General features: G+C 38.8%; 2 protein-coding genes across 12 annotated transcripts; both read right to left on the bottom strand.

Moving 5' to 3' along the window:
• Positions 1 to 4,004: 4,004 nt before the first annotated feature.
• Positions 4,005 to 11,189, bottom strand: LOC114798544 (tumor necrosis factor receptor superfamily member 14-like). 9 transcript variants are annotated; one of them, XM_028994336.1, is made up of 11 exons: positions 11,019 to 11,175; positions 9,993 to 10,075; positions 9,087 to 9,130; positions 8,822 to 8,911; positions 6,283 to 6,411; positions 5,802 to 5,960; positions 5,633 to 5,717; positions 5,282 to 5,451; positions 5,135 to 5,172; positions 4,675 to 4,733; positions 4,005 to 4,543 (listed from the first exon to the last, which is right to left on the bottom strand). In XM_028994336.1, the coding sequence occupies exons 2-11, from the start codon at positions 10,061 to 10,063 to the stop codon at positions 4,510 to 4,512; spliced, it is 879 nt and encodes a 292-aa protein (XP_028850169.1). In that variant the 5' UTR covers positions 10,064 to 10,075; positions 11,019 to 11,175; the 3' UTR covers positions 4,005 to 4,509. The 9 variants fall into 9 exon arrangements, with proteins under 9 accessions (XP_028850169.1, XP_028850168.1, XP_028850173.1 ...); XM_028994335.1 differs by having other exon boundaries at positions 9,993 to 11,183; XM_028994340.1 differs by lacking the exon at positions 9,087 to 9,130.
• A 3,041-nt stretch (positions 11,190 to 14,230) lies between these two features.
• LOC114798546 (tumor necrosis factor receptor superfamily member 14-like) lies at positions 14,231 to 19,807 on the bottom strand. 3 transcript variants are annotated; one of them, XM_028994345.1, is made up of 6 exons: positions 19,651 to 19,807; positions 16,273 to 16,401; positions 15,792 to 15,950; positions 15,625 to 15,709; positions 15,233 to 15,441; positions 14,231 to 15,159 (listed from the first exon to the last, which is right to left on the bottom strand). In XM_028994345.1, coding segments are annotated over exons 1-6 (696 nt in total). In that variant the 5' UTR covers positions 19,763 to 19,807; the 3' UTR covers positions 14,231 to 15,157. The 3 variants fall into 3 exon arrangements, with proteins under 3 accessions (XP_028850178.1, XP_028850179.1, XP_028850180.1); XM_028994346.1 differs by lacking the exon at positions 19,651 to 19,807 and adding an exon at positions 19,405 to 19,488; XM_028994347.1 differs by lacking the exons at positions 14,231 to 15,159; positions 15,233 to 15,441 and having other exon boundaries at positions 15,490 to 15,709; positions 19,651 to 19,805.
• Positions 19,808 to 20,382: the final 575 nt, after the last annotated feature.

Here is a 20,382-nt window from a genome sequence, read left to right as displayed (position 1 = left end):
TAATACTACACGATTATTGTTAGCTGAATTATTTGATTATTGAGTGTTAAAGGTGGGACACGCAGTCACAACAACACTAAAAATTAAATAGCGTTTTTGTTACTGTTGGTGCAGCTGAGAAATATACATGTTGCTAATTTTTTTTAAATCCATTTTTTAAGTCTATACTCTAAAAGGACCCGATTTCTCGTTTTGTTTTTTTATGGGGAGGATAATGCATTGTTAAATGGGTATGGGGCTGTTGTGTTTGCATTTATGTTTGTGGACTTGTGGTGATTTTTATTTGCTTCGTTTTGGGGGACTTTTATTTTGACATTACGTTTCTCACGGTAGTAGTGCCGATCGCGAGACGCGGAACGAAGTGAAGGGAAGGGAAGTAAAACAGGGAAAGGGTAAAACATGTAATGTAAGATTGAATATCATTATTTGTCCCCTGTGTGAATCCTATCATAATACCTGTCAACCCATTTCCTTTGACTAGAAAAAAATTTCTAACACTTGAATGTATTTAAGTAAATGCATGATTAATAAGACAATGTATTGTCTGTCATAAGACGTGTTGCAGGGCTTGTCAAAGCTCATTGAGACATACTATATGTGATTATGGGCTATATAAGAAATAAATGTTGTTCTTGTTGTTGTAAGGACTTTGATACCCCCCCCCCCCCCCCCCCCCCCCCCAAGCAGGGGTCAATAGGTATAACCATTTTCATGTGTTATGGAATATGAGCTAATACATTGGTGAAAGTGAAGTAAAGTGAACATGGAAAGTAGTGAAACAATTTGTGGAATAAGTTGTATTTGCATTAAAAAAAAAAAAAAAAAACATCATATTGAAAACAGACAGCTAGGGCATCCCTCCTTCCATTACATGTGGAAGGAGGGAAACTAGCATTGGCCCGAAGTCCCTGCTCATCAGCTATTTTCTCATGGACAGGTAACTTGGCCTGGTTACATCTCCATGGAAGAGAGCCGTATTTTGGACAACCCACTGTATAGCAATAGGAAGATTTTTTGCAACTGCTGGCTTCTGTGTCAAGCAAATGGAGTTTAAAAAATTACTATTCTCTGATAATGAACAGGTATTTTAAAAGTGAACCAAAACTCACTAACCATTTAATTACACTAGTGTTCAAAGTGAATGCTGACCTGACTGTCTTCCGGTCTGAAAATGAACACATGTTGTCCTTAACGCAGCGTTGGCATCCTCTCTCCAGCGTGCAAAAAGCTTGGAAGAGGTCTCTCTGTGTTTGAAAGAGATGCCATTTAGCAATGCTTTTATAGGGGTATTGTATTTGTGGCATAGCTCAAGAACAATGGCAAGAATTCTTCTGAGCATTGTAAGTCACAAATATTCTGCCAAGACTGCAGAAACTGTGTGTTTCTGGTTCGTGTACAGTGAACCAAATCTGTGAGGAGGATTCGCCAAAATCTACCCTCACACAACGTGGTACATGTGTCATCTGGGCAGTTTTCTGTCTTTTAATGCATGCTGTAACCTTGGCCTCTCCAAAGAATTTCAGGACCATGATTTCCATCAAGACATCACACACCTGACACTGAGATCCCCCCCATAAGTATTACCTATACTTATGGTTCTCAATGGTCCTCGCATTCTTGTGTGTATGCCTTCTGTGCAGGTCATGTGTTTTCACTTACTGTGGAGCTCCACACCTCACAGTGGCAGCCAGACCCTTCTCATAGGTAAGGATGTACCATGATGGCTTTCAGAGTACGCTGGTTTTGGCATTAAGTACTTTAGAGAAAATGTAAGGAATGTGAGCTTGACAAATAGGATGATAACCCTCATTACAGAAAAGTTGAATAACAACGTGAAATCTTTATAATAATGTAAAAATGTTCTCTTTGAAATTTAAAAAGAAACTGTTTTAAAAGAAAATAGTTATTTTAATCAACTAGCTAAATTTGACTTGCGAAATTTGACTTGGGCTAAAAACACTGCCTTTCAAAGAAATTACAGCAGAATTGTCAGTGCAAAAGAGGTTCATCGGTCTAGATATGATTAAATACATTTTTATCAGGAACCTGTTGAGAGAGGGCAGACACAAAATGTTAACTTTTTTTTGCAAGGAGTTGGAATGTTCCAAAGACCTCTTTGCAAAGGTGTATTAATAACAAAGTTGTTGGCCCTAGCTATGAATCTAAGAGAAAGCAATACCTGCCAGAGGATCTGAGAAGGAACTGGCCAGTCTTATCAAGAAGACTTTTGCCCATTACCAAACAATTTTCCAGGGAATTGCATTTAATTATGCAAAGGCCAATAAAATCAAAGGCATCTGTCAAGTAAAAGGCGCAAGCCATTTTAGAATGAATTTTAAAAGTATTTTTGCACTGAAATGTGTATACAACATCGTTGCACACCAAATACAAGTGTCTGTTATAAATAAACAGCCATGGCCAATTTTACCTGAACAACTGGTTACAGCTGAACGTGCTAATCCATACTCCATACTCTAATAATTTGAATGTTGTAGACCAATTATTTATTGCCAGAAAACTGATTAATATACATAAAAAATATAAACGTCCTTTAAACGTCCACCTTTACAGTGCGACTGTCCATAAACCCTCTGCCAGAGAAATCGGAGACAGTCTGTAAAGAAAACCTGTGTAAGAATGTCCGCATCATTTATGTATGCAGAACACCAATCGACAGTCATCAGAAGAGTCCGGGAAATCATGAATGACCAAAAACTGTAAAAACAAAACAGGGTCATGATTAGTTGAAGTATTTAAGTCAGTTCCTCAAAAACTAATGTAAGTAATGCACATGCGTCATGACTCTCTGGTTTCCTCCCACATCTAAAGGCATTTATAGTAGGTGATTTTGAATAGGTGTGTGTGTGTGAATGGTGCATGTGCCTGTTAAATGGTATTGTTTGAGATGTTAAAACACTGTGTAATAAACAAAAATGAAATATTAATAATCTAATATAATAGTCTAATAAACCCTTAAACCACTCTAGGCACTCTGTATGAAAGTGGGGTTTCTCTATGATGCTCAAAGCTCGGTCATCTGCACCCTAATGCTCCTTGCAAGGTCTCCAATGGTGACTCACATAATCCAATCAGGCTTCACTACCGAAATGGTGATGATCAGTCTGTGGGTTCACCACCAGCAGACTGAGGCATGGGGGACAGGTGTGATGTCACCAAAGTCACAGGTTTTTGCAGGACTGACCAAGACAAATCAGACTTCAACATGGAATGTTACCTCGCTGGTGGGGATGGGGCTGAACATAATGCACGAGGTTATTTAAAATGGTCTCAACTCCACACACAGCAAAAGTCCTGGAACAAGACATCTCGAAATGTAGTGGTCTCTCTCCGATTCTGGAGCTTTCACAGGTAGCATGGAGTACAGGGTAGTTGACAAAGTGCCATTCATCCTACTGGGAGGGATTCTCTAATATACTTTATATATTTAAAAAATATATTCATCATGTCTCCTAAGCCTGTTTCACCCATCACTGAGGACAGTAGATTTTTTTGTAAAGAAGATTGCCACAGGATGGCGCTAAAACTCAATTATATAGATGGGCATTGTGCGTTTTTTAAAAACTGTACACATGACTTTAAATATAGTTTTGTGTGTGTGCTCTCATAGAATATAAAACCCTCTTATAAAGTGTAGATTTGTATAATTTTAACATCGTGCCAATCAGTGAAATCTGGATTACAAATCATTAAATGTATGTGTACATAGATACACATACCAACCAATGGAAAAGTTGGAATTATATTGCTACATGTACACAAATGTTTAATGTTGTCTGTGTAATGTGTTAGCAGTTTTTTTCTTTACTAGTGCCTGTTGTGCCTATGTTTCCTTTACTATGATTTTGAAATTACAATTACAATTTAAAATTACTCTGTGGTACATATCTGTCACAATTACATCAGAAACCCAAAAGGCATGTGCATATGTGATGCTGCAAAACTGCTTAAACAAATTCCTTGGTTAAATAATGGTTAAATACTTGTAAAGACGAATTATTTTTGTTTATTATTTAATTACATTTGATGCATAGTAATGAAAAACATTTGTTACAAAATTAAAAAAGCACTTTGCAATGACAAACAATAAAACTGTTGACAGCAATAGTGCAGACAATAATGCACACATAGCATGCCTCTTCATAGCCTGGAAGCCCCCGCCTTTATTCCCACAGTTTCTTCACCTGGTGACCCCAATAAAACAGCCTCTTTGCGACATGCAAAAACGTATAAAGCACAGGCACTTGTCATCAGAATGTTGCTGGTTGAAATCCCCGAAGTGCCAAGGAGCCACTGAGCAAATCACCGTCCGGTTGCCCACTGCTCACCAAGGGTGATGGTTAAAAGCAGAGGACACATTTCATTGTGTCACTGTGTGCTGTGCTGCAGTTTATCACAATGACAATCACTTCACGTTCACTTTCAATGGTCCTCCTGAAAGTTCATGCTGTCACTGGTCTCGTTTGTGCATGTTAATTAATCTCCCTGAAGTCACAGACACATTTCAGGACATTCGTCTTCTATTCTGGGGGTAAAAATATTAAAGAAAAAATATTATTATTATTATAAAAAAATATATATTATTCAAACTTATATGAACATCTCTAGGTTTAATTTCAACAGAGTGCAAATATTGTTTTTTAAAATAATACTCACGGTTGTGCAACACAGGGGCTTGTTGTTGGACAAGGTGGCTGTGTGTCTTGCTGTGGAATCTATGATTTAAAGGGAAAAACACTGTGGCTCAAAGCTGTCCTGACCATTAAAACTGAAGCTGAGGTTGGGACATTTACATTTACAGTATTTACCAGACGCCCTTATCCAGACTTACAACCAGTAGTTACAGGGACAGTCCCCCCCTGGAGCAACATAGGGTTAAGTGTCTTGCTCAGGGACACAATGGTAGAAAGTGGGGTTTAACTGGGTCTTCTGGTTCATAGGTGACTGTGTTACCCACTAGGCTACTACCACATGACATTTGTGGAGGATTAATAAATCTAATTAGAACCAGTCACATTATTCTTATCAGCATCAACTGTATGTATTGTGATATAGCCTAATTTTATGGAAAACACTAAATATTAATACTTATAATGCACACATTTTTAAACCTTACCATTACAGGAGAATTATCTTGCCTGGATTTGGAATGATCTTCATAGATGTAGGTGAGATATTAATAACAAATGTATTATTCAGTCATGAATTGTGATATACTTCCATTGTATTTTAGAAGTATATGTATAAAATAATTTTAAAATACCTTTATTTGTCTTTGTTTGTAAGTACCACCATAGTGTACATGCAATTAATGTGGAGAGAATAAAAACAAAGGATGATACAAGTCCAATTCTCGCCCTTGATCTTCTCCAACAGGTTACATCTTTTGTTGAATTTCCTTTTTCATTCTCTTCTTCACCAGTAATTGCACAACTAAAATACATGAATTATTAATCAATTAATACTGCAAATTTTTCAAATGCATGATTTATAATGTCCGTTAAAATGATGACCTACAAACTTGACATTTGTAATTGGGTTTTATTGATCTTTCTGTGAACCTGGGTAAAAGGGAGAATAACAATTTCTCCATAAATTAGTAAATGTGACCTACTCGGTCCATTTGGTGCAGTTTATCCCAGCTGTTGAGTAAAACCCATCTGGACACTCCTCACAGACGGTATCAGCGCTCTTAGTTCCTGTACACAAACAAAAGTTATGTAATAGAACGAGCACATCAGGTTCCAGAACATTAAACTCTTGAGGATTGTCTTTTTCATTACCTGGAGTTTTAACACGCTGACCAGGTCCACACTTCTGATGTTTTTCACCAAAATTGCATTCCCCCTCCCCTGAATAACTTACACAGTAATATCCAGGGTGCAAATCGCACACAGTGTTTCTGGTTATTGTACACTTGTCCTTTATTAGAAGGCCCTGACCTAACACAGTGGACAAACAAGCTTAGATATTACACAAGAAATCAACAAAACTATATAAACCTAGAAAGCTTTACATTGTTCTAACAATTCATCGTCTATAGAAAATGCAAAATGTACATGGTTTTATAACATGAACTGCATTGCAATTCTTATAGTACAGATATTGCTGTAGTATGTAGTATTATATGTAGTATGAAGTATTGCTGTTGTAGTAAATTATGTCTGATAAAAGCATTATGATCAAACATTATGACTGAGATTTCAACAAAGGAACAAAATGCCAATGGCAGAATACTGAATGAATAAATAAATACAAACTAACCGGAGTCACAGCTTTTACACCGGAAACAGCTGCTGAGTCCATTGGGCTCATTCATGTATGTTTGCCCAGTTATACATGGAATGCATGAAGTACTTGAATATTCTGTACAATCTTTAGAAACCACCAGACCTGTAAAGGCGACAAGGGAAAATAAATATTATTTGGCTGACTCAAATCTTTAATTGTTGTGCTTTACACTGGTCAATCTTTTACACTGTAAAAGGGGGCAGGTTTAACAAAATCTGAATTCAAATTTAGACTCTGGGTTGGCTAACCTGGTCACAATTTATATATTTTACAAATTTGTCTGAACTTTTTTTGCCTACACACGTGGACAAAATTGTTGGTACCCTTCAGTCAATGAAAGAAAAACTCAAAATGGTCACAAAAATAACTTGAATCTGATAAAAGTAATAATAAATAAAAATTCTATGAAATTTAACTAATAAAAGTCAGACATTGCTTTTCAACCATGCTTCAACAGAATTATTTTAAAAAATAAACTCATGAAACAGGCCTGGACAAAAATGATGGTACCCCTAGAAAAGACTGAAAATAATGTGACCAAATGGACATGTTAATCCAAGGTGTGTCCACTAATTAGCATCACAGGTGTCTACAATCTTGTAATCAGTCAGTGGACCTATATATAGGGCTCCAGGTAGTCACTGTGTTGTTTGATGACATGGTGTGTACCACACTCAACATGGACAAGAGGAAGCGAAGGAAAGAGTTGTCTCAGGAGATTAGAATGAAAATTATAGACAAGCATGTCAAAGGTAAAGGCTATAAGACCATCTCGAAGCGGCTTGATGTTCCTGTGACTACAGTTGCACATATTATTCAGAAATGTAAGATCCATGGGACCGTAGCCGACCTCCCTGGACGTGGCCCCAGGAGGAATAATACGAATGGTAACAAAAGAGCCCAGAAAAACTTCTAAAGAGATCTAATTTGAACTTCAAGCTCAAGAAACATCAGTGTCAGATCGCACCATCCGTCGTTGTTTGAGCCAAAGTGGACTTCGTGGGAGACGACCAAGGAGGACACCATTGTTGAAAACAAATCATAAAAAAGCCAGACTGGAATTTGCCAAACTACATGTGCACAAGCCACATCTTCTGGGAGAATGTCCTATGGACAGATGAGACAAAAATTGAACTTTTTGACAAGGCACGTCAGCTCTATGTTCACAGACTGAAAAATTAAGCATATCAAGAAAAGAAACATGGAGGAGGCTCTGTTATGTTCTGTGGCTGCTTTGCTGCATCTGGCACAGGGTGTCTTGAATCTGTGCAGGGTACAATGAAATCTCAAGACTATCAAGGGATTCGAGAGAGAAATGTGCTGGCCAGTGTCAGAAAGCTTGGTCTCAGTCGCAGGTCATGGGTCATGCAACAGGACAATGACCCAAAACATTTATTTCACTCAATGAAATGCAAATCAGTCTCTATCTTTTATTTAAAGTTATTTCAATTTTCCTTTTGATGTGCTATATGTCACTGTTAAAATAAACCTACCATTAAAATGATACTGTTCTGAGACTTTTCATTTCTTTGTCATTGGACAAACTTACAAAATCAGCGAGGGGTCAAATAATTATTTCCTCCACTATATATGTTGCCTCCAGGATCATCCACATCACCTCACCCAAAGCAGACTGCACATTACAAACTGAACAACAGTACTGCAACTTAATCTCTCACTACCTCACACTGTTTTATTATTATCATCATACTATCATATCATGTCATATCACTACTACTATCATTGTTATCATAGTATATCATACACTGTATATACTAAATATGTCCATGCACTGATTTATGATCATGTTTATTTTGTCTCACCCTAAGCTATATTATGGGCACAATGTCCTTTGTCATGTTTTAGTTAAAGGCTGGTAGTAGCCTAGCGGGTAACACACTCGCCTAAGAACCAGAAGATCCAGGGAGGACTGTCCCTGTAACTACTGACTGTAAGTTGCTCTGGATAAGAGCGTCTGGTAAATGTCGTAATTTGTAAATGTAAATGTTTTGTGTGTTATTTCCATATGCACTACGTCTTTTTGCAACAAACTGGCAAAAAAGGAACAACGTGCAACACAAATAATGTGTTTATGTCACGGAGCAGCTTTATTCTGCCTTGTGCAGGCAGTAAATTGGCCCATAGCTCCCTCTAGTGGCTGAAGCTCAGTAACAGATAAAAAAAGTGCTGACTGGATTCGGAATGTGAAACTGATAGTCAACATTTTCTCCAAGACTGCTATCCTAAAGGAGCAAATTACATAAAGGAGAAATGGAAAATAAATCCCAGGGGAAAGAAAAGAGAGGCGAGTAAGTAAACAAATACGCACAAACTTTAATTTTTAAGTACAGTAAAGGAAACTAGGGAAGGCGGAAGAGAAGAAACGTTCCATATGGGTAGACAACTGGACCTGGAACAGTTCTCCAAAACGCGCCCCGTGCAAATCACGAGTCGAGTCAGTAGAATCAGTAGATGATCACAAATCGTCTGGAACTTGTGTCTGTGTTGTTACCTGGGTCACACATGGGACAACAGCCCTCCGTCTTATGCAAATACTCTAATGGACCACACCTTTGTCCCAGTGAGGAAAGGACACAGGAAACTGCAAAAAAAAACCATATATAGTAAACGTACATATGACGTTTTAAGGTGTCTGCTGGCTTCACTTTCGGAAGCGGAGGGAATTTTAAGGTGGCGGCTGTTTACAGCAAAGCTGCAGCAGCCATTTTAAACGTTTGTTAAACTGAGAACAGCAGAGAGGCGATCTTGTAAATTACCTGTAATGTAGAGACAAGCGGCAGAAAAATATCCAAACATTATGCTGCCATGATCGATGAACAAATCAAGACGCAGGAATGAGAAGGAAAAACAGGAATTTAGACAAGGCATAAAAACGGCGCGACGTCGAGAACGTTGGACGTGACGTCACGACGCTGGTACTAAATACAACCTTTATTATGAGCGAACAGGAAGTAGAATATTCACACCGTGTAAATTCGAAAACATGAAATACGACGAATCTGTTCGAGAGACCGCGGCGCTCAGCTCGGCCAAAGCTCGCCTCCTCTTCTCCGCATTATTTACGGTGGTCGGCGCTGTACGGAATGTAGTGAAACGAGCAGCGCGACACGCTTATAATGCAGATTTGCTCGAGTCGAGACGAGTCACCACCCGATACAACACAAGGACCGAGAACAAGTCCAACTGTGCGGGGAATTCACCCCGTTAATGATAACGTAGTTATAACACCAACATGTGTACCTTCATTTGTACGTATTGAAATATTCAGATATTCACAACGGGTCCCAATAAAAAGGTGGTGGCTGTATAATTCCTGGCTGCTTTTCTGGAGAAATTAGGTGTTAAATTAGAACGTGGGTGTCACTGCTTGTGCACCTTACTACATTTTTACCATGAACCTGTAAACTGTGTCACAAAAAGTGGAGACCTGTCCTCCACAGTCACCGGACCTGAACCCAGTCGAGATGGTTTAGGGTGAGCCGGACTGGCTATTTTGAAGAAACTAGAATATTTTTTTGTTAAGTACATAACTCCACATGTGTTCATTCATGTGTTCATTGATGCCTTCAGTGAGAATCTACCAATGTAAATGGTCATGAAAATAAAGAAAACACATTGAATGAGAAGGTGTGTCCAAACATTCTGATTCTGATGATACTTACTGTGTATGTGGCCTACAGGAAGTGAAGGAGTCATCCGAATATGTGTTTGCTGTGCAGTTCCCACACATCATATCTGTACTTTCCTTAAATACAAAAATGTTATTCATCAAGAAAGAAGTATTTCTCCATGTAAAAAAAAATTCCACACTGAAAGGAACGTTGCTCTTTAATGGTTTAGACTCAATGCAGTAGTGATAACCTGTTAAAAGTTCTTACAGATCTGAGTTAGATATCGAAGTGTTTTCAGCACAACCACAAGCGTTACTAAGCCTGATTTCTTTATGTGAAGTGAAGTCATTAAAATGACCTCAAAGTTCTAAGTGGTTTTATGGTGGAAGCCTCATTTCAAGTAGAACGATTCGTTTTTGAACTTGTATGCATTCTGCAAAAATAAAAAGATAGAACACTTTAACACAAGTATGCAGACAAGAGTGCAAAGCAAGGCGGGCAAAAGAAGAAGAAAAAAGTGAGGACTGCAAACACCATGGACAGGAACAGGCAGGGTGGGGAAATGCGGAGGACATTTTATTTCATTATGGGTGGAAATGCTGCATCGTGCACCACTGCGTCACAGTGTCACGCCATATAAAGAATAGCATGAGCATTATGGGTTATTTTTTGTTGTTGTTGTGCAGTAAAGATAAAAGTGAAAATTCAGGGCGGCAAAAGCAACGCTTGAAAACAGATAAGCAAGTAAAAAAAAGTACGATATGATACGATATTTAAAAGGGACATTTTCATTGTTCGTGGACCTACTGCGCAGAAAACAAACGGGGTGAAGAAGCCAAGACCTTCCCGTCTCTCGGTCCCAGGAAATGAGTTTTGTCCGCAGTTAACACGAGAACGAAGAGATCTGTGAAATTCACGCCTTAGCCGGTAAAAGACCGAGCGATGTCCACACGACGAACCCTGAACACCTTTACACAACTCCCGTACTACGCATAAACAGCAGGATGCCTTGCGAACAAGAGCGTAAATCGGTTAAACTCATATAGTTACGTGAAATTTTTGGTCTGATTCGCCTACCACGGACGGTTCAAGTCACTTCAAAACCTGCGAGAGTAGAACATTTCTCCATCTTCCGCATCCAGCATCCACCAAGCACCACCGAATGGGCGAATCTGATATTCCGATTTGTAGTTTGCAGGTTATTTCTGCCTCCTGTAGATGGACGCGGTCACGTGACGCCTTGTCATTAATTTTTTTGCGATTGAAAAAAAAAAAAAAAATCGGCCAAGTAGAACCACCCGATGTTGTGACCATTAATAGGAGCGGCAGAAGGAAGCAGAATAACAGAAGATTACGTTGCAATGTAATCCACTATATGGCGATAAAAGTCAATTTTATTGATGGACATTTTTTATTAAAGACTGTAGATAGATAGTTACTTTTGTTCATCACAGAGGGAAATTCCAACAGTTTTAACTTATAATAGACAGTGTTCACACTGGACACAGCATACATAGTACACACATGTGCTTGGGTGAAATATGTTCTTTTTAGATGTTGAGGAAAGCCATGAAAGCCTGAAGAAGTACAGTCAGCTCTGTCCTTTTCTGAAGAAGGTCTGGACAATCTCTACATATTCTCTACAGTTTTGCATGGTCAGTATATCTTAGTAAGCTTCCAGGGGTGGGCAAACAGTTTAAATCCACTCTAAAAATCAAGTGAAGTGTTAAATAGAAAAATAAATCTCTAAGAACACTTCCTTACAGCAAATTCCAATGGGAATTCCAAACTTCCAATACATTTTTTATGCTTTGAATGAGTAATCCGTGGGACTGGGAAAGGAGGCATATAGGGTCCAGGGCCAATGGATCATGGAAAATGTTGAGTTCTTCCACAACGTGTGCCCAGTAATGTTGACTTTCAGCAGATAGGTGAAACACCGGTGTCCATTTTATTCTTGAGATCAGGTGTGATGTGTAGATTATGTACAATTTGGAACTGAACAGATTTAGTTAGATTACACACAGAAATAGACCTTGCCTGAGACAATGCCTCTTCCCTGTTTATTTTGGCAGCCTGTCTTTGGCAGCCTCTTCATTAGTCTAAGTCACAGTCAGACTCGTTTTAGTTTTAGTCAACTAAAAGTCTGATTTTGGTCAGAATTAGTCAAAGTCAGCTTTACTGTCAATTCTGCCACATGTACAGGACATACAGAGAATTGAAATTGCGTTACTCTCAGACCCATGGTGCTTACAAGTAACATTAAATACAAACAGTAACATTAAATACAAAGGTATAAATACAATTTTAAAAACACAACATACAAATAAGGGCACATGGTGGAGAGTGCAAGCCATGTAAACAATTATCCATGACTATTTTAGTCTAGAACATATGACATTATTATTATGTTATTTTTACATTTTATACTTCCAGAATACTCTACAGCATTCGAGACACGCTGTGATTTCTTCAGTGTTTATTTACCACACTGTCGTGAAAAAATAAAGATTCCAATAACCCAACTCGGTGAGAAAAAAGGTGTATTGAGAGCCTCTGCTGTTCAGTAGAAAAACTCTGTCTGACTACAGACAGACGAAACCCTACAGGGACAAAACCCTGATAAGCACGTTTTTCCATCCTGTTGTTTTTTACCGAAGCAGGAGATTAAGGTGACCTTCCAAAAGCAAAAATACACCTTTTTACGTGCATAGAAAAAGCACAGAAAAAAATGCAATTTGTCATTATACTTTAATAAAATCCCTTATAAATATCCATTACACACACATTCTGATTACTTTTCCTTTTCATTGTAAAGTGGTAGCAGCATCCAAACTTCATATTTAGGTTTGCTTTATATACAGTCCCTGACAAAAGTCTTGCCACTTGTGTACAAATTGACCTCAAGTGCCGCTGAAATATATTTAGAATTGTCAGGATTGATGGCACCTGTGCCCAATCCGGACAGCTATTAAAAGCCTGTGCCTCCGCCCCTCTGCTGTGGCGGCATCTTCGTGAACTCTGTGGTGAACTTGACCTGGAATCTTATGTGTTTGAGTTTTTGAGTTCTTGCAATCGGCACACGCCTGCGGGCAATTTTGGGTTTTTCCCTTTTTGTTTAACTGTTTTGGACCATTGCGCCGTGTTTATTTGTGTTAAATAATAAATCCTTGTTTCCCATAATGTCCCGACTTTGTGCTTCCCTTCCCCTTCAACTCGCAGTCGTGACAATAATCAAGCTTTTTTTTCACAAGAAATGGCTCATTTTATTCCCAACAGCTTTTGTAATAATGTTTCGGTGTAAAATGAAACTGTCATATGAGCTTCACCTGTGACTAATAATGGATCAATTAGGTGTCAGGTGTGTATAAAAAGACCCCCAGTACACTAGACCTTCACATTAACTGCAACTAGACCTCTGCAAACATGCCTAAAATTCACCCGGAGACTAAAGTGTTGATTATCAAGAGGCTGAAGACCAAATCCACTGCTGATGTGGCAGACACCTTCAATGTGTCTCAGCATCAAATAGAAGATAAAAAATATTTGAAGAGACTGAAGACGTTTTTGATAAGTCCAGGTCAGAAAGACCACGCAAGACAACTGCTCGAGAGGACTGTTTGTTGGCTCGAAAATCCAAGGTCAGCCCATTTTCCACTGCAGCAGAGCTCCACGAGACCTGGTCACCTGAAGTCCATGTGTCAACCAGAACAGTGTGTCCTATTCTGTCTCAAAATGGCCTCCATGGTTGAATCGGTGCCAGGAAGTCAGCATTAAACAAAAGACAATTGCAAATCCATGTGGCATTTGCACATACTGGAGCCCACATGGATCTGAGATTCACCCAGAAAACAGAGAAAATGGTGCAAAATCATGGTCTGGGGTTCCATCCAGTATGGGGGTGTGCGAGAGATCTGCAGTGTGGAAGGCAACATCAATAATCTGAAATACCAAGAAATCTTAGCTACCTTTTATATTCCCAAAATAAAAGAGGCCAAATTCTGCAGCAGGATGACTTATTGATGACTTTATCAATAAATTGTATGAATCCTTGCCAAACCGCATGGATGCAGTCCTTCAAGCTCATGGGAGTCATACATTTAGATCTCACAGCACCACTACTTAATACCACTGACATATCTTTGTATTTGCAGTAAATTTGTTCAATTTCTGTATAGGCAACAAAACTTTTGTCTTGCCAAAATCTGACCTTTCTGTCTTGATTAAATGATAATTCTTTTTTCAGTGAAACTAATTCATTTCAATGCATTAAACATAATTTGGTAGGGTTTTAGCTTTTCATATGAGCTCTTCCTAACACCAATTGATTCATTAAAAGTCTTGTTAATAGCAGGTGTTTCTACAAAATAGATAAGCGACAAGACTTTTGTCAGAGACTTATAAAAAAGGCAAATTAAAGCATAAATGTGTGTTCTGAGTTGAAGAACATATAAATTAACAGACACAAAGCCATTGGAGAAATATCTCCCAAAATTTTAGGGACCAATCTAACATCACAAAAGAAAGCAAAAATTATCTCGAAAGTGAAAAACTAAAACAGAAAAATGAATAAATAAAAGAAAAAGAACAACACCCAAACAACAGACAGTGGTTTTGATTGTGAACATCTTCCCAATATAACTGTGTTCACAACTCTCTCATCCAGTCTTCACAGTTGGTTAAGTACTCTGACATCAAGCCTTCTGAAGTTTTTTCCCCAAACTTGGGACAATTCACTGACCCCTTTCTCCAGCTCAATGATCCTCGGTTTTTTTTGGAGGTGGTGTCGACCGCTAATATCACACCCATGCACCCCCCACAACTTGAAACTCAGTGGAGAGTCTATGAATAGTCTCAGCTTGTCAATCACCCTCACAATATTATCATACATATACTTAAAGCTGGTCGTGAGCACATAGTGCAGCCCAGAGAGATCAGGTCCAGCCTGGTCACCATCTTGTGAACTGCCCATGTTCCTTTGTTCTTTCCCCATTTTCCCAAATCATCAAAATAAAAATGTTTGACTGAGGTCTGATCCGTTCCTCTGTGTCCCCACTGTGTCTTCTTCAACTGCAAAAAGTGCCACATTGTGTAGAGTTGTGACCTCACACCTCCATAGTCAGATTTTTTATCCCTGGTCATGGTTTGTGCATGTTCTGAACACACACAATTAATCTCCCTGAAGTCACAGACACATTCAGGACTTTCAGCTGTTATTCTGGGGATAAAAATGGACATATATTATTCCAATTATATCAACATCTCTGGGTTTCTTTGAAAATAATACTCACAGTTGTGCAACATTGGTGCTGGGCAAGGTGTATTCTTGCTGTAGACTCTACAAGATTGTAAGCACCACCGCAGTTTACATGCAATTAATGTGAAGAGAAATAAAACAAAGGACGATACAAGTCCTATTCTCGCCATTGATCTTCTCCAACAGGTTACATCTTTTGTTGAACTTCCTTTTTCAATCTCTTGTTCACCAGTAACTGCACAACTAAAATACATGAATTATGAATCAATTAATACTGCAAATTTCTAAAAATGCATGATTTATAATGTCCGTTAAAATCATTACCTACAAACTAGATATTTGTAGTTGGGATTTTATTAATCATTTTGTGAACCTGGGGAAAAGGGAGAATAACTATTTCTCCATAAATTAGTAAATGTGACCTACTCGGTCCATTTGGTGCAGTTTATCCCAGCTGTTGAGTAAAACCCATCTGGACACTCCTCACAGACGGTATCAGAGCTCTTAGTTCCTGTTCACAAACAAAGGTTATGTAATAGAACGAGCACATCAGGTTCCAGAACATTAAACTTGAGGATTGTCTTTTTCATTACCTGGAGTTTTAACACCCTGACCAGGTCCACACTTCTGATGTTTTTCACCAAAATTGCATTCCCCCTCCCCTGAATAACTTACACAGTAATATCCAGGGTGCAAATCGCACACAGTGTTTCTGGTTATTGTACACTTGTCCTTTATTAGAAGGCCCTGACCTAACACAGTGGACAAACAAGCTTAGATATTACACAAGAAATCAACAAAACTATATAAACCTACAAAGCTTTACATTGTTCTAACAATTCAACGTCTATAGAAAATGCAAAATGTACATGGTTTTATAACATGAACTGCATTGCAATTCTTATAGTACAGTTATTGCTGTAGTATGTAGTATTATATGTAGTATGAAGTATTGCTGTTGTAGTAAATTATGTCTGATAAAAGCATTATGATCAAACATTATGACTGAGATTTCAACAAAGGAACAAAATGCCAATGGCAGAATACTGAATGAATAAATAAATACAAACTAACCGGAGTCACAGCTTTTACACCGGAAACAGCTGCTGAGTCCATTGGGCTCATTCATGTATGTTTGCCCAGTTATACATGGAATGCATGAAGTACTTGAATATTCTGTACAATCTTTAGAAACCACCAGACCTGTAAAGGCGACAAGGGAAAATAAATATTATTTGGCTGACTCAAATCTTTAATTGTTGCGCTTTACACTGGTCAATCTTTACACTGTAAAAGAGGGGGGTTTCAAAAAGCAGGTTTAACAAAATCTGAATTCACTCTGGGTTGGCTAACCTGGTCACAATTTATATATTTTACAAATTTGTCTGAACTTTTTTTGCCTACACACGTGGACAAAATTGTTGGTACCCTTCAGTCAATAAAAGAAAAACTCAAAATGGTCACAAAAATAACTTGAATCTGATAAAAGTAATAATAAATAAAAATTCTATGAAATTTAACTAATAAAAGTCAGACATTGCTTTTCAACCATGCTTCAACAGAATTATTTTAAAAACTAAACTCATGAAACAGGCCTGGACAAAAATGATGGTACCCCTAGAAAAGACTGAAAATAATGTGACCAAAGAGACATGTTAATCCAAGGTGTGTCCACTAATTAGCATCACAGGTGTCTACAATCTTGTAATCAGTCGAAGGAAAGAGTTGTCTCAGGAGATTAGAATGAAAATTATAGACAAGCATGTCAAAGGTAAAGGCTATAAGACCATCTCGAAGCGGCTTGATGTTCCTGTGACTACAGTTGCACATATTATTCAGAAATTTAAGATCCATGGGACTGTAGCCGACCTCCCTGGACATGGCCACAGGAGGAATAATACGAATGGTAACAAAAGAGCCCAGAAAAACTTCTAAAGAGATCTAATTTGAACTTCAAGCTCAAGAAACATCAGTGTCAGATCGCACCATCCGTCGTTGTTTGAGCCAAAGTGGACTTCGTGGGAGACGACCAAGGAGGACACCATTGTTGAAAACAAATCATAAAAAAGCCAGACTGGAATTTGCCAAACTACATGTGCACAAGCCACATCTTCTGGGAGAATGTCCTATGGACAGATGAGAATTTAACTTTTTGACAAGGCACGTCAGCTCTATGTTCACAGACGGAAAAATTAAGCATATCAAGAAAAGAAACATGGAGGAGGCTCTGTTATGTTATGTGGCTGCTTTGCTGCATCTGGCACAGGGTGTCTTGAATCTGTGCAGGGTACAATGAAATCTCAAGACTATCAAGGGATTCGAGAGAGAAATGTGCTGGCCAGTGTCAGAAAGCTTGGTCTCAGTCGCAGGTCATGGGTCATGCAACAGGACAATGACCCAAAACACTTATTTCACTCAATGAAATGCAAATCAGTCTCTATCTTTTATTTAAAGTAATTTTTTGATCTGTCACTGTTAAAATAAACCTACCATTAAAATGATACTGTTCTGAGACTTTTCATTTCTTTGTCATTGGACAAACTTACAAAATCAGTGAGGGGTCAAATAATTATATAATAATTTCCTCCACTGTATATGTTGCCTCCAGGATCATCCACATCACCTCACCCAAAGCAGACTGCACATTACAAACTGAACAACAGTACTGCAACTTAATCTCTCACTACCTCACTACCTTTATTATTATCATCATACTATCATATCATGTCATATCACTACTACTATCATTGTTATCATAGTATATCATACACTGTATATACTAAATATGTCCATGCACTGATTTATGATCTAGTTTATTTTGTCTCACCCTAAGCTATATTATGGGCACAATGTCCTTTGTCATGTTTTAGTTAAAGGCTGGTAGTAGCCTAGCGGGTAACACACTCGCCTAAGAACCAGAAGATCCAGGGGGGACTGTCCCTGTAACTACTGACTGTAAGTTGCTCTGGACAAGGGCGTCTGGTAAATGTCGTAATTTGTAAATGTAAATGTTTTGTGTGTTATTTCCATATGCACTACGTCTTTTTGCAACAAACTGGCAAAAAAGGAACAACGTGCAACACAAATAATGTGTTTATGTCAAGGAGCAGCTTTATTCTGCCTTGTGCAGGCAGTAAATTGGCCTATAGCTCCCTCTAGTGGCTGTCTCATTTACAGCATTTATCAGACGCCCTTATCCAGAGCGACTTACAATCAGTAGTTACAGGGACAGTCCCCCTGGAGCAACTTAGGGTTAAGTGTCTTGCCCAGGGACACAATGGCAGTAAGTGGGATTCGAACCCGGGTCTTCTGGTTCATAGGCGAGTGTGTTACCCACTAGGCTACTGTCTCGTCATATTATTTTGGTTACTCTGAAAACGGGAGAATAAGAATGGCGGAACATAGTGCCGAACATAGTGCCGAAGCATTCCCGTATTGAGCTGATACGGATCCTAGAATGTTGTTGCTTTGGACAAGATTTGTCTGTAAGTATTGGTTATGACGAGATAAGCACTTTCTTTTTTTGTGTAAACGGTATAATTATTTGTAAATTAGTAGCGGTACAAATGTGTATTTTGTGTTAGTTTGCTGTGAGTATGTAACGAGCTAATTTGCTATGTTATTTAGCTTTACTTTTTCACTTTTAAGATGGTCATAGAGAAGGCAATGGTCAGAGGCCATTCTTCAATAAATCAGCATCAGCACAAAAAAGCAAACACGAGTCTGTTTATTGGAGCATCGTTATCTCGCTGTCTAGCTGGTGGAGACTAGAAAACCCAGAGCGAGGGCAGCATGAGCTTCATTGTGTGTCATGTGAGCGGAGAGCAGAAGCTCACTAACAGATAAAAAAAAAGTGCTGACTGGATTCGGAATTTTCTCCCAAGACTGCTATCCTAAGGAGTAAATTACATAAAGGAGAAATGGAAAATAAATCACAGGGGAAAGAAAAGAGAGGCGAGTAAGTAAACAAATACGCACAAACTTTAATTTTTTAAGTACAGTAAAGGAAACTAGGGAAGGCGGAAGAGAAGAAACGTTCCATATGGGTAGACAACTGGACCTGGAACAGTTCTCCAAAACGCGCCCCGTGCAAATCACGAGTCGAGTCAGTAGAATCAGTAGATGATCACAAATCAGTAGATGATTACGAGTCAGAAGATTATCGCGAGTCAGTAAATAGTCTGGAATTTGTGTCTGTGTTGTTACCTGGGTCACACATGGGACAACAGCCCTCGGTCTTATGCAAATACTCTAATGGACCACACCTTTGTCCCAGTGAAGAAAGGACACAGGAAACGGCAAAAAAAACATTATAAATAGTAAACGTACATATGACGTTTTAAAGTTTCTGCTGGCTTCACTTTCGGAAGAGCCGGGAATATTAAGGCGGCGGCTGTTCACAGTAAACGTTTGTTAAACTGAGAACAGCAGAGAGGCGATCTTGTAACTTACCTGTAATGTAGATACCAGCGGTAGAAAAATATCCAAACATTATGGTGCCATGATCGATGAACAAATCAAGATGCAGGAATGAGAAGGAAAAACATGAATTTAGACAAGGCATAAAAACGGCGCGACGTCGGGAACGTTGGACGTGACGTCACGACGCTGGTACTAAATACAACCTTTATTATGAGCGAACAGGAAGTAGAATATTCACACCGTGTAAATTCGAAAACATGAAATACGCCGAATCTTTTCGAGAGACCGCGGCACTCAGCTCGGCTAGAGCTCGTCTCCTCTTCTCCGCATTATTTACGGTGGTCGGCGCTGTACGTATAAGTTATCTGCGAGGCGAAATGTAGTGAAACGAGCAGCGCGACACGCTTATAATACAGATTTTCTCGAGTAGAGACGAGTCACCACCCGATACAACACAAGGACCGAGAACAAGTCCAACTGTGCGGGGACCGTCACTGAATTCACCCCGTTAATGATAACGTAGTAATAACTCCAACATGTGTACCTTCATTTGTACGTATTGAAATATTCAGATATTCACAACGTGTTCCAATAAAAAGGTGGTGGCTGTATAATTCCTGGCTGCTTTTCTGGAGAAATTAGGTGTTAAATTAGAACGTGGGTGTCACTCACTACATTTTTACCATGAACCTGTAAACTATGTCACAAAAAGTGGAGACCTGGCCTCCACAGTCACCGGACCTGAACCCAATCCAGATGGTT

Source organism: Denticeps clupeoides, chromosome 10 (assembly GCF_900700375.1).
Source record: "Denticeps clupeoides chromosome 10, fDenClu1.1, whole genome shotgun sequence".
NCBI lineage: Eukaryota > Metazoa > Chordata > Actinopteri > Clupeiformes > Denticipitidae > Denticeps > Denticeps clupeoides.
This window is presented reverse-complemented; position numbering and strand designations above follow the sequence as displayed.